This window comes from Calidris pugnax, unplaced genomic scaffold, assembly GCF_001431845.1.
Source record: "Calidris pugnax isolate Ruff unplaced genomic scaffold, ASM143184v1 scaffold121, whole genome shotgun sequence".
NCBI classification, from domain to species: Eukaryota; Metazoa; Chordata; class Aves; order Charadriiformes; family Scolopacidae; genus Calidris; species Calidris pugnax.
In genome coordinates this window covers 1023298-1044154 of record NW_015090884.1, presented here as the reverse complement: position 1 = coordinate 1044154, position 20857 = coordinate 1023298, and the positions used below count along the sequence as shown (strand labels likewise).

General features: G+C 40.7%; 1 protein-coding gene across 1 annotated transcript in view; it reads left to right on the top strand.

Moving 5' to 3' along the window:
* The window catches only part of ACER3 (alkaline ceramidase 3), a 69842-nt gene that overhangs the window by 39479 nt on the left and 9506 nt on the right, over positions 1-20857 (top strand). Inside the window, exons 4-7 of the mRNA XM_014947107.1 lie at positions 3344-3396; positions 5655-5736; positions 6859-6894; positions 18388-18446. Of these exons, the coding sequence (XP_014802593.1) occupies positions 3344-3396; positions 5655-5736; positions 6859-6894; positions 18388-18446 (230 nt within the window). The remainder of the gene's footprint in view (positions 1-3343; positions 3397-5654; positions 5737-6858; positions 6895-18387; positions 18447-20857) is intronic.

The window sequence follows — 20857 nt, the reverse complement described above, 5'->3', positions numbered from 1 at the left end:
TGCAACTGGATTGAGTCCTGGTTTTCTATTGATCATAATGGGACTTGAGACACTGCATACGTGGACGCCAAATGTTAGGTCTCTGAAACTTAAACTGAATGGCAGTGGTGATGTTTGCCTCCATGATGCTCTGGTTTCTATCTCTGAAGTGTACTGGAGACTGTCGGCCTCCATGGAGCATAGTGTTGCCACCACGTGAGAATATTTGGGGCTTTTCTTGTTTTCTTGGCGTGAAAAAGGTGGCTTCTAGATCCATTTCACCACTCCCTCCCAAATTGAGGTGTGATTTACCATTATTCTCTTCAGTGGTGAAACTGCCTTGAATTTCACCCTTCTCATTTCTCAGTGTTTCATAGAATCATAGAATAGTCTAGGTTGGAAGGGACCTTAAAGATCATCTAGTCCAACCATCAACCTAACACTGACAAAAAAAAAAAAAGAGAAATAAGCAATAAAAAAATCACTAAACCATATTCCTGAGGACCATGTCAACCCGTCTTTTGAACACCTCCAGGGATGGTGCCTCAACCACTTCCCTGGGCAGCCCATTCCAATGTCTGATAACCCTTTCTGTGAAGAAATGTTTCCTAATATCCAGCCTGAACCTCCCCTGGTGCAACTTGAGGCCATTTCCCCTTGTCCTGTCTCCTGTGACTTGGGAGACGAGATGGACCCCTGCCTCTCTAAGTTTCAAATCCCTCTTTCTTGTGCTGATGCAGAGGTGAGCAAGGCCACCCTGAAACTCTGATCGTTAAAATGAGCCAGACTTAAAACATTCTTGTGGGTTTTTTTGTGGTTTTTTTGTTTTGTTTTGTTTTTGAGATTTTTGTGTGTGTGTGTGTATAGAGGCTATTTTAATCCAAGTCGCTTTGACGCTACTTGCCATGTAGTTCTGGTGTTGCATCAGAACAACTAAGGGACCTCTGAACTGTGGTAAAGGGTGGGCAGAAGCAGATGAGAGAGGAGCAGGCACGTCTTGCATCATCTTTTCCGTCATCTTCGTGTGAGGCAGAGAAAGTACACTTATTGTTTGGGCAGCCAAGCGAAATCCGCAAGTGGCCCATAATTAGGCTGATTGCTGGCTCACGAATCACCGTTGAAGAAACATTTCAACCAGTAAATAATCTTTTCTCCTTCACTCTGTCTCTTGTTACGATTAAACGTCAGCATTGATAGCTGTTCAAAGAGATTTATTTTTTGTTACATTTGTTTCTTAATACTGTAAATGGTCAATTCATATTGTTAATATTAAGAGAAATGTGAAAGCTTCTGTTCTTGAAAGTATTTTTACTATTTCTGAAGTGATCATCTCTCTTTTTCTCTTGTTTTTACGGGAATCTGCTTGATCATGCATTCCTCAAGAATCCAAAAATGTTAATTTAACCGGCGAAATCAGCTCACCCAGTGTCCTATCCATGTTTCTTCATTGTTCAGATGTGTTCAGATGTGCTTTTCACAGTGTTTCTGGAAGCATTACTTCCTTTGGATACAGAACCCGTTGTCTTCTGCAAGAAAATTCTAACTAAGATCCTTTGAGAGGCTCTTTGATGTTACCGTTACGTCCCTGAAGTGCTGCCAGCACATGAACTTGAGTGTAATCAGCTGTCCAAATTTGAAAAAAAAAATCTGTATTGTATTTCTTATTCTTTTCCCCCCCCTTTTTCTTTTACGAGGCCTCAAATGACTCACATTCTCAAAGAGCAGCATGATTATTCCTGCAGCTAATTCCTATCAGACTTGATAAAGCATGTCACTGAACTTATCATAACTATTAAATTCAGCTATTGCTTCTGTTTTTTTTCCTCTCTAAGGCATCCGTGCAAAGATAAACTAATGGGATGGCAAGGTGCCACCTAACACATCAGTTACCTTCAGGTGCCATCTGTGTTCCTCACACTTTTTTTGTGCCACGTATCTGACCCTGTAATCCATGGATTCAGGGATTTAAACCTTTTTCTGCAAGGTTCGTTGTGTGCTGGATCAGGTGTTGGATCTGGCTCACTGTGGGTCTCCCAAACCAAGTGCAGTCAGGCTGCCTTTATAAAAGGGTTTGTGTAAGCTGGGATTGCTCTTAATGTGTCTTCATTATTCAGAAAAACATGATGGTGAAGGTGTTAAGTGCCTGGTACCAGTAGTAGGAGGTAATTTCTGTACAGGCAGGGCCATGAAAAACGTTCACAGCAACGATGGAAAAAAGATTAGAATCTTGTTTGCGTCCAGTTCTTGTTTTTTAAGAGGAAAGAGTCAAACCTGGTTTAACAGTTCTAAGACACCCAACTATTAATATTTGCTTAACATACTAGAATTCAAAATTTGTTTGTATGATTTTGCATTTTTATGATTTTCAGTCCTTCATAAAAGGTGGTAAGTTTAACTTTATGAGCAGAAATTAGTTAATGTTCTTTCATGAGAAAAATTTTAGAAGAAAATGATGCTGCTATTATTTCTTTTTCCCTCTAATGCTAAATAAATGGTAATTTTGAACATACCTGCTCTTGAGAAATCACCTCTCTTGCGATTACTGTTTTAATTCCATCTCCATTAAGGTGGCAAGTTCCTGGAGAAGTAACTGGTTCAGCTGTAACACAACAATCTTCTACCAAAGCATAAAACATATTTAAGACAATAAAATGTTATATGGCATATATATAGGGAGATATATATTATATGTCATAATTTGGGGAGAGGGAGGGGACAGGACAGCAAAAACCCCACGACAAACAAGCCCAAAAGTCTGTCTCTGAATTAAAACAAGATAAGAAAATATATTATATGTCATAATTTGGGGAGAGGGAAGGGACAGGACAGCAAGAACCCCACGACAAACAAACAAGCCCGAAAACTTGTCTCTGAATTAAAACAATATAAGAAATTTCCAAAATTAAGAAGTAAACATGCTTCCTAATGGGGTCCAGTTCTATTTAACGTTATGGAAAAAAAAATATATTTGAGTTTCTCTGTGAAGTTTGGACAAAAATAAGAAAATGCTACTGGCTATATTGAACAGGCTATAAATGGGGTGGAATTATTCGCTATGACTTTATAAAACTAATTCTTACAAATGTTTGAAGAGGTTTGAACAGCAAAACCAGCATGATTCTTTGAAGGCGTGGCCTTTTATGAAGCATAATATTCAAAAGATTCAGATTAATAAGCTTATTAATGCAGCAGACTTTCAATAGCTGGATAGGTTTTGACACTGCTGCGTTCTGAAGTACAGTCAAGAAGGTGGGGATCTCAAATGACTTAAAAACTGTTTTCTTAAGACTTGTCTCTACTTAATTAACTTAATGCCTGTGAGTTAAAAGTGGTTTTCAAGTTTTGATGTCTCTGCTTTTTGTAGCTGTTGGATGAGCTGCCAATGATATACAGTTGTTGTGTGTTTGTCTACTGCCTGTAAGTATTTGTTTGGGTTTTTTTCCCTAAATATTTATGGAATATTAACTTTTGAAATGTCAAATCTGTGAAGCCCAATCTGGTGTATAGTGAAGCTGACACTGAAGCTTCTACTAATTTTGGTGAGATCTGGGTTTTGCCAGAGGTACAGCATTATGATTTGGCCATTAGAGCCCCAGCCTGGTTTTAATCCTTCTCTGTGCTGATTTAGAGATGTTTCGCCATTTTTTTCTTTAGCAGGAGAAAAATACAATCTTTTTAAAGAGTGTAGTATGCAACCAGAGTTCAGTGTTACTCTGTAAGTAAAATCAACACCTACAAAATTATCAACCCTGTAATTTATTTGAGCTTTATTTGTATGATGTAGTCTGACCCCAAATGCAAATTTCAGATTTCTGGTTAAACCTGCTTTTCGCTCTATGGAAAATTAAAGAAAAAAAAAAAAGATTTTTATGAAAAGCTGAGTTCATGTTTTGTGGAGAATGTCTTGGAACATGCATGACAGCTTAATACTGTGGCAGGATGTTTCCCCCTATTTTATTTTGGGAGAAATGTAGCATTTTGGCGACTGTAAAGATACCTTAAGTTGCCTTCTTCTTGCCTCTTCCTGCAAGGCTTGGATTTAACATGATTTCTTCTGTCCCTGGAAAAATCCAAATGATAAAAACTTGTTGCAGACAAAAAGACAAGAAAATTGTCTTTCTGCTTTTGAACATATCAAATATTCAGCCAATGAAAATTGGAATCCCTTTGGTGAAGATTATTGGTAGCTCACAGTGGAGATGGGATGCTGGAGGACTAAACCCCCGTCTGTGGAAATTACCGTGGGTTTGTGATTCATACATTAGTATGATTTGTGCAAACTCAGGACCAGAATCATAATGCTTCTTTTAGTGGAAATATGGCCATTGGAGCTATCTCCTTGAAATTGCCTTTGCATTTATTTTGTCTGATTTGAATGTGATTGGGGAAAAGGATGAGAAGTGGCTATAAAAATCTGCTTGAAAAAAAGTAATGGTGCTTACTTTGTGCGATGGTTACTCAATTATCTTCAAAAGCACTGAAGTCTGGTGCTGCATTTAGAGCTCTAATAAGATCCTGTGTATGTGTGTTTGGTAGTAATTAAGATGTTCTGAAGAATGAGCTAATGTTTAATTTAGGAGGCCTTTAATAATCATTTTGGTTTTCTTGAAGGTAGGTGGCGGGTGGTTCTGCAGAGGACATTCCCTTATAGATCCTTCAATCCTCCTGACTCTCAAGCTGTGCAATTACTTTGACAAGCCATTTTGCAATGTAGCACATTGTGCTGTCTTGTAGATATTTTTTTTCCCCCAGATATTCCTACATGCTTTGACAAGCCATTTTGCAATGTAGCACATGGTGCTGTCTTGTAGATATTTTTTTCCCCAGATATTCCTACATGTTTTTTTTTTTTTTCTTTGTTTCCTTCTATTCATCCATGATGGTGTCTGTTTCCAAAAGTTTATAAGCAAAAAAATCTAGGTGGATGTAACTTGGAGTTACATGGACAACTTCCTCCAGCCCTAAGGATTTTGTCCGTCTCAAAGTTAGTTTTTATTGAGTTTTTTGAACCTTTTTTTCTGATGGAGATATGGTCTGGGACGTGTGTGTGCGTGTAATTCCATTGCAGCTGTGACAGAAGTGTAGTGCAGAGATTGTGAAGCTAATTTTAATTAGTTGTTTTACATACTGGGAGCAATTAGCTGTTTTTTAACTTCCAATTCTACCAGTACCCAATCTGGCAAATTTACTGCACTGTGACTGTAGTAAAGCCATAAACAATCTGCATTTTAACAGATCTCTAGAGTTCACTGTGTTGTAAGGCAGTCCCTTTCCCACGCTGCCTTTAGCTCACAGATGTAATGTTTTTTGGCAGCTGTATTGCATTTTAAACTCATTTCTAATTTGCCATCCATTATCACCCCTTAAGCACCTTCTGAAAACCCTTCTGCTTCCCAAACTCTTTCCAGTGACTGGGGGTTTTTTTTGTATATGCATGAGTTTATTGGGTTTTTTTGCACTAGATTTAAAAAAAAACCAAAACATTTATTGGTAGAAGTGTGAATTTTTATATAGAAATGACACGTCTTTATTGGCGGAGCTATAATTTCTTGAGGGGCTTAAGACTCATTTGGATCAATTTTCTCACAAATTTTGTGATAATATACCTTGAAAAAAGCATCCTTTCTGTGGTAGAGTGATGAATGTTATCGCTTTTCCTTTATGTTCTGTTCCAGGTATGAATGTTTCAAGTACAAGAACACAGTCAATTATCCACTGCTTTTCTTGTTAATAACGTACAGCTTCGTAGTCAGCATAGTAAGTACCTTTTTTCTGAGTTCCTACGGCATTTTCACCTGTAGGTTGACAGTTTTCTTGCCAGAGAACAAACGTTTTTCAGGCAGTGTGTTCCCTGAGTCTCTCTCGCTTCCATTCAAAAAGAACAAATTATTCTTTTGTTGGGAAAATTACGTGCTGGCCAGAGAAACCTGAAACCTTACTATCTAAACCACCGCATCATTTATTCTGAAATGAAGAAGAAAAGCAGGAATCCAGTTGCTAGAATAAATAAGAATGTGAGAAAAACAGTCACCGTTGACTTGTTATGAGACCTTGGATGAGCTTCCCTTACTTTAATTCACCTGCAGAAATAAGAATAATCTGGTTCAACGGACTGCAAAAAGTGAACTGTGATCCAGAGACCAGGGTATTGACTGGAGTTTGAAAACAGCAGCCAGAATAAAAAAAGAACTTAGCTCTTAAAAAAATGAGAAAAATTTTAACTGTCATGGTTAACTTGATGCACTTCCTCGGTGTAGTGTGCTCCTTTTATAAATAAAATGAGTTTTGTGCTGGCTGTCAACCACGGGTGGAACCTTCTTCATTTTTTTTTTTATTGACAGCCTTTTCTTAAAAAGAAAAGAAGTATTATAGGTCATCTTCTGCCTTCAAAATACTTGCCTATTCTTTTCTGTGCCCCCCAAAATTTTTTACACTTGTGGCGTGTTATGTCTAAGGTCTAGTGCCCTTCTCACTTTTAGAGCAGAAGACTTTTTGTGAGGTGGATTGAAGCGGTAAAGCTTTGTCAAAAACATTAATAATAGCAAATCAAAGTAGCGTAGGCTTTCTTCTTGCAACGCACATGCAGAACGTGTCTGGTAATTTCTGCATCTTAATTGGTTTTGTATGTGTTGCAACTCTGTTAAATGAGGAGATTTAAGATGTTAATGCCTCTATTTGTGCTTTTTAATTTAAAGTAATTCCACAGTTAAAAGCTCAGGTTTTGCCAGAGGAAACTTCGACTGTTTAATCAACTTTAATGGTGCATGGATAGCACACTCGTGTCTTGACTGTAACAGAACAAGTTTTGGCAGTATTTACATGAATAATGTTATGGTCGTTCTCTGTTGCAAATGATTTCTCTTTTTTTCATCTTTCCAGGTTTACTTAAATTTGAAAGAGCCTGTATTTCATCAGGTAAATCTTGCTCTGTTGGAGAAGCTAATCTTGCTTTTAAACTACGCTGTTTTAGGGGAATGTTTTTCAGTATTTTAGAGCTGGAAGGAAGATGAAGACAAGCACAATTTGCTTTTTCTTTAAGAAGTGTTGGTGCCTGTCATATCCCCATCGCTTACTTGGTGACCTGAAGAACTAGAATGCTTTAATGGGTGTTGTGTTTTAGCATTTGACCTAATATTTCGCATGGTTTTCACCAGTGGCAAGTGTAACGAGGTGACCCTCGCTGTGGGCTAAGGTGTGTGCGAGAGGGAGGGCTTAATGAGGCCTTGTCTGCTCATCTCCATTAGCAGCTGCTGTGGAATGATGACCTGACATCTTAACGTGCCTTTGGTGACTTAGCACCGTGTTCTTCTCTCCACTTCAACATATTAGTTTGGTTTCTTTTTTTATTTTTTAGCTAATCAACTTTATTTTGTGTAATTTCAAGCTGAATTTAAGCACAGAAGAGTGTCTTCTAGGGTTACGTAGCAAAGTGGTTGTTATGATCTGAGAAGCTTAGTGGCATATTTATGGCACAGGGAGCTGCTGGAGAGGGGACAGCAGAGGGCTACGAAGATGATGAGGGGCCTGGAGCATCTCTCTGCTGAGGAGAGGCTGAGGGACTTGGGTCTTTTTAGTCTGGAGAAGAGAAGACTGAGGGGGGATCTGATCAACACCTCTAAATCCTTAAAGGGTGGGTGTCAGGAGGATGGGGCCAGTCTTTTTTCAGTGGTGTCCAGGGACAGGACAAGAGGAAATGGGCACAAACTTGAACATAACAAGTTCCATTCAAAAAATGAGGAGGAACTTCTTTCCTTTGAGGATGGCAGAGCACCAGAACAGGCTGCCCAGAGGGGTGCTTGGAGAAGAGAAGGCTCCGGGAAGACCTTATAGCAGCCTTTCAATACCTGAAAGGTGCCTATAGAAGAGCTGGAGAAGTATGAGAGCCAGGAAGTATAATGATAGGACAAGGGGAAATGGTTTTAAATTGGAAGAAAAAAGATTCAGATTAGATATCAGGAAGAAATTTTTTACTATGAGAGTGGTGAGACACTGGAACATGTTGCCCAGGGAAGTCATGGATGGCCTGGAGGGGTTCAAGGCCAGGCTGGATGGGGCCTTGAGCAACCTGCTCTAGTGGGAGGTGTCCCTGCCCAGGGCAGGGGGTTGGAACTCGATGATCTTTGAGATCCCTTCCAACCCAAACCATTCTATGATTCTATGTGGTGGAGTCTCCATCTTGGAGACATTCAAGCTGGAAGAAAAAAGATTCATATTAGATCTCAGAAAGATTTTTTCATTCTGTGGTATTTGGTACAGGTTCTTTTTGTAGGAACTCAGGAATATTAATATGAATCCGCTGCCTGTGGGGACAGGACTTGTATCAATGGGGCCTTGAGCAGCCTGCTCTAGTGGGAGGTGTCCCTGCCCATGGCAGGGGGTTGGAACTGGATGATCTTTGAGATCCCTTCCAGCCCAAACCATTCTATGATTCTATGTGGTGGAGTCTCCATCTCTGGAGACATTCAAACCCCACCTGGACACGTTCCTGTGCAACCTGCTCTGGGTGACCGTGCTCTGGCAGGGGGTTGGACTGGATGATCTCCAGAGGTCCCTTCCTACCCCATAGCATTCTGGGATTCATTCTGTGGTATTTGGTACAGGTTCTTTCTGTAGGAACTCAGAGTATTAACATGCACCCGCTGCCTGTGGGGACAGGACTTGTATCGCTTGCCTCTTCACGGGAGGTTAGAAATCATGCTCGTTTATGTATGCCACGAGTAGTTTTCCTTCACTTTTTTTGATGAGGGATAACAGCTGAAAAATTGCCAAGCGAAAGCACTGAGCTCTTTGCAGGACCGAGCTTTCAAGCCTTAATTTCTGAAATTGGTGGTGCCATCTCTTGTCAAACTGTGCCTGCTGCCTCAGCAGTTGTAAAACTGATACGTGACTCCTCTTGGTGGATTGGTGAAGCACTGATGAATAAAATAAATTCCCAGCTGCTCCAAATAATCTTGCCTAGAAACATGAATTGTTACTCTACCTGTAGATAAGAAGAGAACCTTGCTGGGTTTTTTTGATAATGTTACTGAAATCCCTTTTTTTTTCCCCTTACTTACGTTTTGAGCAGGAAGATACTGGCTGGGGTGAAAGTGGCAGTTTCTGATTCTCTCCCTGAGCAAGCGAAAGCACTGAGCTCTTTGCAGGACCGAGCTTTCAAGCCTTAATTTCTGAAATTGGTGGTGCCATCGCTTGTCAAACTGTGCCTGCTGCCTCAGCAGTTGTAAAACTGATACGTGACTCCTCTTGGTGGATTGGTGAAGCACTGATGAATAAAATAAATTCCCAGCTGCTCCAAATAATCTTGCCTAGAAACATGAATTGTTACTCTACCTGTAGATAAGAAGAGAACCTTGCTGGGTTTTTTTGATAATGTTACTGAAATCCCTTTTTTTTTCCCCTTACTTACGTTTTGAGCAGGAAGATACTGGCTGGGGTGAAAGTGGCAGTTTCTGATTCTCTCCCTGAGCTGGTTATAACTGGTTTTGAATGAAGTGACTTAAAAGTAATTTTGTTAATAACAGTGGCAGAATTTATTACTAATATTGGACTTTTATTTCTTTAATCAATTATCTACTCAACCTACATTTAGAGCAATAAATGCATCACAGTTTCACTGTATTCCAGTGTGATGCATTGGCATATGTCCCATATTGTCCCATGTCACAAATAGTAAGACAAGTGATATTATGACTTGTTGGAAAAGAAGAAAATAGGGAAACTTTAAACTGTTGCCCCAGACCTTTAATTTTTTGCATCTGGTTTCTCTTAGGTTCAGAATATGAATTCCCTGTTATAATTTATACACAAGGAATCAATGTAGAATAGATTTAGTTCCATAAAAGTGCTGGACTTTTTACAACATCTCTTTCCAAATTGATTTTTATGGAGAACAGACAGTTATGGCCAAATTCCAAATGTTCAAGTACTGCACTCTTTTTTTTTTTTTTCACAATCTTTGCCAAATAAATATGTTGTAAATCCAGAGAAAACATTTATTTGACTGCGCAGCTGAGCAAGGTTATTTTCTTAATACTTGTCATTTATTTCAGAGTGCACCAAAAAAAAATATAATAAATTCTCCATATAATTTCAGTGTTTTCCAACTGACTGGGTTGCACAGACTTGAAGTAAAGTTAAATATGCCTGTGCAATCATAGTTTAAATCACAGTCTCAGTCCCTAACTGTATTGGAAAGCAGCGTCAGGACATAAAGCAGCATTTGATTCCTTTAGGTATTTATCTGTGATCATCATCATTTGTCAGCCTTGCAAAATGAGGAATAACTACCTGGACAGCTTTATATTGTTCATTGTTTAGTGTGACTTTTTTTCCCTGAAAGGAGAGCAGTAAGAATGGAAAAGGATCCTATTATATTTAGTAGCCGGGATCCGAGCCTCATTTTTCAGTGAATTACTTTCTACTTTCTTTCCTAATTTAAGCTTATAAATTGCTTACTGCCAGCAGGGCACGAAGGGGATTTCAGCTTGTTATTCATGGCACAGTAGCAACGGGGACCAACTTCTTTTTTCTCCATCCACCAAAGACCATTGCAGGTCTTTGAGGGTCTTCGTGCTTTAACTGTAGGAGGGATGAGATGCAGGTTTTGGTCAGTCGGTGGCTACACATCATTAGAAGGAAAAAACCATTTTCCTTCCTGACAACTCAGCTGGGATTTTTTTGGCCGCCTCATCAATTAAATGAAAGATAGAGGTGGCCTTTACAGCCACGTATTGCCTTGTTTATGTCAAAATCTCTCAGGCTGGAGCACTGTTATTACCTAATTTCCATGGTGCTGAGCAGCCCGACATCCCGGTTCCCTCCTTGTTTTTAAGGCAGCATCACTGTCAAGGCAAACAGCTCTGCCTCTCCCCTCTTTCCCATCTGGCACGCAAATTTCCTCTCTGATGTGAATTTGATTGGGGAACTCAACAGGATAAAACTCTGCTCAGAATTAATTTGAAATCAGATTAGTTGCTTATCCCTGTTTACTGCGTGTATATTTGTGCTTAGACAAGGAAAGGGGTGGGGGAAGACTGACCATCTGTAGACACACAAATATATGATGGCCCTGGAAGCAGACCCTGGCAGTTAAACTTTTAGATTCAAGTCTTAAAACTAGCCTTTTTTTTAATATGATATGGCCTAGAAAACTGTTGCCTACAAAGCATTGTTTTCCATCCTGATTTGTTTACTTGTTACATACCATATGCTGGCTATATACTTGTAGCAATCAAAACCTCAGTGGGCCAAGTTATGCGAATAATAAAATAGATTTAAAAACATGTTTTATCTGCATAGTCATCTGCTGCAGGAGTTTGAAACGAATTTTGAGCAAACAAATAATTAACAGGTAGATAGAAAATTAGATTAAATAGCTGTTTCTTCCACATTAGGCAATGTGATTTTAAAAATGTCTTTTGTATAGACGTTCCTGAAGTGCTGTTACAGTGTCCCATGAGAAACCAAATAAGCTGGAGAAGTAGATCACAGTGAGAATTGCAAATAGGGTAAGGGAGTGACTAGTGGAAAATGACTGAAGGAGATGATGAAAGGCAGTTTCAGTCTCGACTTTTCTCCAGATTAGCAGTGGGACTGTTTTTATTTAATGACCTGTAGCAGGAAAAAGTCTTGTAGTGATGATATTTGTGATGATACGAAGTTCAGAGGCATCACTGTGTAGAGAGGAGGAGATGAAGAGGTAACTGGGAGACCTTGAGGACTAGGATAACAAATGATTCAAAATGGAAGAGCATGCACTGATGGGCAAATACCAATTATTCTTGTTCTAAAGTGCACACAGATCACCAAAGGAGGGAGGGAGGGAGTGCCTGAATGTGTTCACTGATCACAGCATAATAATAGGACCAGTGAATGTTCTACAGCAGTGATAGAAGTAAAATACATGCATTTCATTTAACCAATTAAGGTGACTTTAGGTAAGAGGGAGGGAGTGAGCGTGGGAGAAAAAGGCATTTCGTTTTCCACAATGAAAAAAAAAATTAACCAAATTGTTCTCCACGGGTGTTTTAAATATACAAATGCAAATAAGGAAGTGAAACCATGATGAAATGTGTATGCAGAAGTGCATATGGGAGCTGGAAACTGCATGAAGAATGTGTTACGTGAGGGCAGGACCTGTTTAAACTTACAGGTCTCCCCATCTGGGGGGAAATCAGGGGGATGGAGCACCTTGCTACGAGGACAGGCTGAGGGAGCTGGGGTTGTTCAGCCTGGAGAAGAGGAGGCTCTGGGGAGAGCCTGTTTACAAAGGCCTGGAGTGACAGGACGAGGGGCAATGGCTTCAAGCTGGAGGGGAGCAGGTTTACATTGGAGATTAGGAGAAAGTTCTTTATTGTGAGGGTGGTGGAGCACTGGAACAGGTTGCCCAGGGAGGTGGTTGAGGCCCCATCCCTGGAGATATTCAAGGAGAGGCTCGACGAGGCCCTGGGCAACCTGGTCTAGTTGGGGGTGTCCCTGCTGACTGCGGGGAGGTCGGACTAGATGACATTTGGAGGTCCCTTCCGGCCTGGACAATTCAATGATTCTATGATTCTATGAAATCTGTGGACCCAGTCAATGTCCTACAGCTCTTGAGAGTCCCCTCTGCTGCTAAGGCAACACTTAGTTGTGGGCTTGTGGCTTAATATATTGTGCTTTTTAGTTGAATGTGTTCTTACATCCTACATGTTCAGGTCGCCCAACAGTCTGTTAAAAATGACCTTTTCAGGGCATGTCTTCAGGACAGAGCTTTTTCTACTTGGGCATTGTCCTACTGAAGGCCACGTATAAAACGAATTTGAGTGACAGTTCACTCTGTTACACAGCTTGTTTGGGGATGTCTTCCAGAAAGCCAGACCAGCTTTCTGGCCAGTACTTCTACCTGCACAATAGCTTAGGGAATGTGGAAAGATGTTCCAAAGGCTCAGCTCTACAAGTCGTTGAAAGGGAAGGTGAGTTTCCAGCTGTGGTCGGTGTCCCAGAAGCTCTGGAGAACTGCTCTGTTCTGTGACGTGCAGCAGAACTGAGTTGTGTGTCACTTTGACATCCTGTATGTGCATCTAAACAAGACCAAACCAAGTGAATCTGAATTATTTCATTGAGGAGCTGTCAGGGCAGAATGTAATATTAAACAGCCATAACTGTCTGAGTTACTTGGTCTTTCACTGTCATTGTGGGGATTGTCCTTCCTTTCTGTCTCTGCTCAGATTTCTTTTCCAGAAGTCTAAGAACATGTAGAAGTCTGTTTTCTTCGCAGTAAATTGCAAATGCAGTTTCCAGCTTCAGATAGCTGGTTAGTTTATTAATTGAGAAGCAGTGGTTGCCAGGAACCCAAAATCTCAACAGTGCGGTTCCCAATGCGTACGCTAATATTTGAGGCTGATAAATTGACTTTATTAACCAAGGGATGGGCAGAAGGCCAGGAGCAGAGGAAACAGAGAAGTGGAAATAACAGGCTACTGCTGCTTTCTGTACTGGAAGGGTAGATAAAGAACCAGTTTAGTATGCTCCCCCCAGTGTGGAGTACCAGCTTTGCTTCCACCTTTCCTAAGCAGTGAATCTAAATGGTTTGCTTAACTGCCTCCACATCAAAAGTGCTGCCAAACATTGAGCCCTGAAATTCTTTCTTCCCATTTGTGAATTGGAAGGATGTTCTTCATATTTAGCCTTCATATCAGGGTAATCTACTGGATATTTGTAAAACTTTGGTTTTTTTCCCCATAGCAAAGATACAGGCTTCAAAGCTGAAAGAAATGAAGCTTTATTTGCACCTTAAACAGCAGAGAGGGAACTGTCTGGTGATAATAAGAGATGAGATTCCGCTGCTTCCTTTTGTTTCAATTGTAGTGCAAGGGTGTCCTTTGACTTTCAATTCAAAAGCTCTGTGAGACAAAATAGCACAAAATTTGCTTGGGTTTTTATCTGCCGCTTAAATGATTTGTTAGTTAAAGAAGAACAAAGAGAGCTAAAGGAATTGAAAAATTTGAGTTAACTTGAATAAGGTAGGTTTTTTTATTATTTTAATAACTTGAATAAGGTAGGTTTTTTTATTATTTAAATTTAGAATCACAGTATGATTTGGGTTGGAAGGAACCTTAAAGATCATGGAGGTCCAACCCCCTGCCATGGGCAGGGACACCTCCCACCAGACCAGAATCACAGAATCTTCTAGGTTGGAAGGGACCTTAAAGGTCATCTTGTCCAACCGTCAACCTAACTGACAAAAATAGACACCCACACAACAAACAAGGAGCATCATCACTAAACCATACCTCCCAGCACTACATCAACCCGTCTTTTGAACGCCTCCAGGGATGGTGCCTCAACCACCTCCCTGGGCAGCCCATTCCAATGCCTGATCACCCTTTCGGTGAAAAAATTTTTCCTAATATCCAGCCTGAACCTCCCCTGGCGTAACTTGAGGCCATTTCCTCTTGTCCTGTCGCCTGTGACTTTTACTGAATTTTTAGAGTTGGAAGGGACCATAGAGATCATCTAGTCCTCACATCCATCATCCTCACGGGAAAGAATTTCTTCCTGAGGTCTCATCTACATCTCCTTTCCGTTTAAAACCGTTATCCCTCATCCTATGGCTCCACTCCCTTATAAACAGTCCCTCCCCATACTTCATCCTTATTTGAGTCAAAAAATAATAGCTAACAAATAGTAAACGCACAGGTGGTAAAGGAGTAAAAGTAAGTGCTGCTTCCTGGAGCATAAACTAAGTTGTGTGGCTGGGTTTATAGGTCTCTCTGGTAAAATCCAGCGGTAGCGGGATGTGCGGCTGCAATCTCTGCGTCTCACAGCGACACCTCCTCGCCGCTTGCCTCCAGCGTGACGAGGAGGATTGGAGCAGACAGAGCAGAACAGTTTGTTGTTCCAGTCTTTCACGGGCTTTTAAACACGAGCGTGTTTTACCTCTAACAACCTGCTTGTGTGGGGGGAGCGGAAAAGGCAAGAAATTGAAGTGTCAACTCTGGGCATATTTTTCTTCGGTCGCTGCAAGGTTCTTTTTGTGTTTTTTTTTTTTTTCCATCCTCCCTCCTGGGAGCGGAAAAGGCAAGAAATTGAAGTGTCAACTCTGGGCATATTTTTCTTCGGTCGCTGCAAGGTTCTTTTTATGTTTTTTTTTTTTCCATCCTCCCTCCGCTAAGACTGTCCTCTCCTCTTCTGCAAGCCATTAAGCAACTCACTAGGAGATACCAAGCCAGAGGCTCCAGAAAGAAAGCTTTTCTTAGCTTTTGCTCTTTCCTGCTTGTAGCAGCTGCTGAGAAAAAAAAAACAAAACAGGATTTTTAGCCTGTGTTTTACCTGGGCTTTGGGCTGCCTATAAGCCACATTTGGGAGTTGGACTAGATGATCTCTATGGTCCCTTCCAACTCTAAAAATTCAGTGAAATTTCTCTAGGCAGAGTCTGACACTCTTCAGCTCCTTTTACAATGAACCCAAGAGCAAATTGGGTAAAAGCGTGAAGGTGGGTACGCCCCTAATGAGTATGATGGAAATTTCTCTTCATGGGTAGGTTTTTCCTGAATCTCTGCAGCAGAAGAGCAGTTTAGCAATGGGAATTGTAAAGGAGGAGGAGATCAAAAAGGAAAGGGCATCAAGCTGTGATTTGGATTCCAGCAGAGCCTTTCTATGGATTTCTTCCTCTGTGCCGTCCCTCTCTTAGGATAAATTACTGCATTTGATTAGGAAAAGGAAACAGGCTGTTTTAAATGAGGCTGATAGAGTAAAATGGCTTTTAACTTGTAAATTTAGTCTGCATTTCTTATATGGTGGGGTCTTCTTAGGCAAAATGTCAGTGATGGAGAACTGTACCAGTGTGAAGCACTTGGCACACCTGAGCTGTCCCCTCTGTACCTTTAGCTTGGGACTGATGAACACTTGGTCCTCAGGCTGTGTCTAAAAGGTTTTGCTGGGACTTTTTTTCCTGATTGATGTGCTGTACCACAGCAAGGGAACTGGAATCAGCTAATAGTTTGATTTTTTTTTTTTTTTTTATAAAGTACAAGCCAGAACCAATTAGCCTTTCAAATATTTTTCGCTTTGTTTAGCTCTACAGAGCAGAACACGCAGTAGAAGCAGTTTAGTTACTGAAGTTATTTGATCTGACTCTGAATGCAAATAAAGAGCTGCTGTGCTGAATGACTTTGCATAGTCAATATTGGCACATGCTTTTACCTGTTGTCAAGCATAAGGGCTCTGTTGTCCACCTTGTTCTGTGTATATACCCTGATAATACGGTGTGTGCTACTAACCTCATCCTTAAAGCCAAAAGGAGTTTGAAATTTTGCCTTGATGGGCTTTTGAAAGGTAGGATTCACTTTCTGTTATTACAGTGATCTATTTTATGGCAGATGACTAGACACGTGCTTGTAGGATAGTAATACCTGAATGTCCCAGATCCAGCAGAGTAAGAGGTAGTCCTTGCCTTGAGGGCAGCGTAGCCTCAAAGAAGGAGAGGTATGAGGAGGTCAGTAGAATGTGGACCTCTGTGAGGTTTAGTGGCTTTTAAAAATCATGGAATGATTTGGGTTGGAAGGAACCTTAAAGATTATCTAGTTCTAACCCCCCTGCCCTGGGCAAGGACACCTCCCACCAGACCAGGTTGCTCAAAGCCCTGTCCAGCCTGGCCTTGAACTCCTCCAGGGATGGGGCAACCACAGCTTCTCTGGGCAACCTGTTCCAGGGTCTCACCACCCTCACAGCAAAGAGTTTCCTCCTGAGATCTAATCTAAGTCTCCCCTCTTTGAGTTTGAAGCTATTACCCCGTGTCGTATCACTGTAGCCCTGGGCAAGGACACCTCCCACCAGACCAGGTTGCTCAAAGCCCTGTCCAGCCTGGCCTTGAACTCCTCCAGGGATGGGGCAACCACAGCTTCTCTGGGCAACCTGTTCCAGGGTCTCACCACCCTCACAGCAAAGAGTTTCCTCCTGAGATCTAATCTAAGTCTCCCCTCTTTGAGTTTGAAGCTATTACCTCGTGTCGTATCACTATACTCCCTCATCAAGAGTCTGCCAGGGATGGGGCATCCACAACTTCTCTGGGCAACCTGTTCCAGTGTCTCACCACCCTCATAGTAAAAAATTTATTCCTGAGAAAGAACCTCCAACTCTCTCAGCCTGTCCTCACACCAGAGGGTCTCCAGCCCTCAGAGCATCCTTGTGGCCTCCTCTGGCACCACTCACACAGGTCCATGTCCTGATGTTGGGGGCTCTAGAGCTGGACACAGTACTCCAGGTGGGGTCTCATGAGAGCAGAGTAGAGTAGGCAGCACTCTAGAGCTGGACACAGTACTCCAGGTGGGGTCTCATGAGAGAAGAGTAGAGTAGGCAGCGAAGGTTTATCATTTTTCTGGTTCATGTAAAACAAGACAGCATTACGTAGGAGTTAACTAAAAATGAGAAAGGAAAGTCAGTGAACAAAGAAGAGAAAAATAGTGCAGGGCTTGTGGGCCAGTGGAGAGAGGCAAAGAGCAAGGCACGATGCTTGGAACAAAGTGACTTTTGGCAGGAGGAAAACGGTGTTCAGAATAAAAAGCATGGAGAGCAATTTAATGTCACTGCTGTCTGAAAATCCTCCCTGCTGCAGTGACTTCTGCACTACTTTTCAGGCATGACTGGCCACATTTCTTCTCTTCTTTAGTCTGTACATCTTGGAGATGGTGTTATGTGGATCCTAAGCTTGTAAATAAAAAATAAAAAAAATAAAAGGGAGTGTGATTTAAAGATCACAAGGCAGAAAATAAATTATTACTTTGACTTTTTATGTAAGTCAGGTGATTACATTCAAATTCATTAAGCCTGTACTGAGCCAGATTTTGCTCCTGGATCTTTTCAGAGCGTGCAGCCTTCCCACTGTATAATTAAATTGAATCCCAACAATCTGTAATAGTTTGTTCTAAATGCTGCCTGGAAAGTTTCTTCCGTACTGGCGCTCGGTGTGGGCATAATGCATAGTCTCTTCGGGTGTTTGCTTTCAGGAAAAAATATTAATCAGATATCAGTGCAGGAAGCGGAGCTTTCAAAAACGGTTTTAGCCAATTCTTACACAATCCTGGGCTAAAATGCAGAGATACAGAGGAGGTGATAGGAGTTAGTTACCATTTTGATTTCAGGACGCTTACTGACTGCCATCTAGTGCTCACTTTCTGAGTCAAAAAAGTGAAACAGCGGTTCTACACAACTGACTTTTCCTGTAAGTCCATAAAGGGCATGGTTTATAATCATATTTTTATTTGAAACTTTTATGGAAGACTTTCTGGGGAGGAATTTAGAGGAGATACTATTTTCCTGAGACTAAGAAATAAAAATCAACAGAGGCTTCAAAATTTTTTTTACTGCTGTCGTATTTTATAAAGTCTCTCGAATCCAGCTGCTGAATTTTATCTCTGTTTTTATTTCCAGATCATGTATGGAACACTAGTATCCATTATAGTTCTACGATCTGTGTATATAGTATTATGGTAAGTAACCATTTAGTTCAGCATTATAAGATATAACTTAACATTTGCATCTTTTTTTTTTTTTTTTGATGGGCTTAACGTGAGAAATGGGCAATGGCAAAATTTCTAGCATTATAAGATATAACTTAACATTTGCATCTTTTTTTTTTTGATGGGCTTAACATGAGAAATGGGCAATGGCAAAATTAAATAGGTGCATAATGCAAGCTCATGTGCTGTGCTTGGTATAAAGGGAATGGCTCATCTCCTTGAATTTTTTTGAAGCCACTGGGATAACATTAAAAAAGCTGAGATCTCTACACTTAATGATAAGTGTTCACTGGTGGCTTCAGCTTTTAGCCTGGGACTTCAAGGGGAGTGGAGTTCCTGTCTTCATATTGCTGGGTCATGTTACTGGTGTCCAAACGCCAACGATGATTCTTGGAGAGAGGTGAGAGTAAGACTGCAGAGTTAATATTTTCCATTGGTTAGTATTTTCCTTTCCTCTTCCCTACTCAAATATGTAAAATTCAGATGTAAAAGATAATAACACAGAATTACAGAATCACATGGGGTTGGAAGGGACCTCTGGAGATCATCTGGTCCAACCTCCTGCCAGAGCAGGTTGCACAGGAACGTGTCCAGGTGGGTTTTGAATGTCTCCAGAGAAGGAGACTCCACCATCCCCTGGGCAGCCTCTTCCAGTGCTTCTGCCAGAAGGTTATACAATAGTTTTCCTTAAGAGTTTTCCCTGGTTAAAGTGAGGTATAGATTATGGAAATTGAAATTAAAGCTCTTTATAACAAACAAAAGGGTACTAGGAATGTTAGGAGACATTGAGAAGCATTAGGATCGTCAGAGGGTGGGTAAAAGGGAAGGAAAAAGGATCAAATCAATATTGGAGTAAACACAGACCTTTAGCTCTCAGGGGCTCAGGTGGTTGCCCCTTCCTGTCTCTCCCCTGGGAATAGTTGGGGTTCTCCTGCGTTTGGGGATTGCCCCTGAAAATTACTGATTCTCTCTACTGTCTTCATTCTAAATGTGCTTTTTGTTAAACTTTGTTTTGAGTTACACAGGAATCTGTGTAACACAAGGAAGAATTTAACAAAAGATGAGAATTTAAAGTAGATTCATTAAATCACCTTCCAGTTGCAATTTTTATTAATTTGGTTCGACTTTCCCCAAGAAATCCCCACAGACCAATTGTAAATGTCAACAGACTTTTATGAAGCAATAAGAACTTAAAACTGGTAGCATGATTTTTGCAGCTTTAGAAACAATCATCAGTTTAAAGGCACTTTCCAAACCCATGAACATGGAAATTTTAATCTTAACCTAGAGATCTTAAGTGATATTACCTTAATTCACTTCCAAGGGAAACTTCAGTTGAATCAAGTTCAGGTTGTTTTGATTTTATTCTTATACAAGGATTTAACACAGTTCTAGTCACTGAGATTAAATTTCTTTCTGTCTGTGTAGACAAACCCTTGGTCCTGGGAGCTTTCCAGTTCTGCAAATTCCATACCCTTTTGCGTTCTCATTATTTCTGAAGCATTTCATTGTCTTCTGTCACTATCAATACTCCCTCCCAGGGTGTCATTCTTTGATTTCCTCCAGCAAAGTCTGTCTCTTGAAGTTCCACCTATTTTTTTCACTTCAGTTTTAGGGGTTTGGAGTGTAATTTCTTAATTAGCTAGATCACTTTATTGCAACATTGCCCCACAAAGACTTGATTCCCCCTTTGGCTTAATATTATGCAAACTGGTTAGAAAGTTGGTATGGGAAGAGAAGTTTAAACTGTCATTTCTTAATTAGCTAGATCACTTTATTGCAACATCGCCCCACAAAGACTTGATTCCCCCTTTGGCTTAATATTATGCAAACTGGTTAGAAAGTTGGGATGGGAAGAGAAGTAAGTTTAAAATACTTCTAAATTTTAACTAAACTCCTACTGATTTTAAATTAGTTCTGCAGGAGAAGCTGTGCCAGCCTGAAGGCTTTTCAAGAAAAGTCATGTCATCCCCCAGTACACTTTTGGATTTACTTCCTTTGCGTTGGTGGAACATAATCTTTTCTTTCCATCGATAGCGCTAGCACTTGCCCAAGCCTGTTTCAACTTGTATATCAACCCTGATTTCTGCTTATTTTGGTTCTTAATTGCTTCCTATCAATCGTATTTCTTAGTGTGGGGCTTGAAGTCCCTCTGAGCTTAAAGTAAAATCTCAAAGACCAGCATGTTACTCCTTCCAGGCTGCTGCCTCCTCGTATCCTCAGAATTTGTTGCTGTTCCTGCCCTTTTCCCCAACACTTTTCACCTCTTTCTTGGATCTCCTTCCTTCCCAAGATTACGACTTGGCAAACGTTGTTCTCTGTTCACAAAGCCTGTTCCCCATTAAGAAGTGATGCCAGCCTCTCTCTCGTTCTTTCTCAAA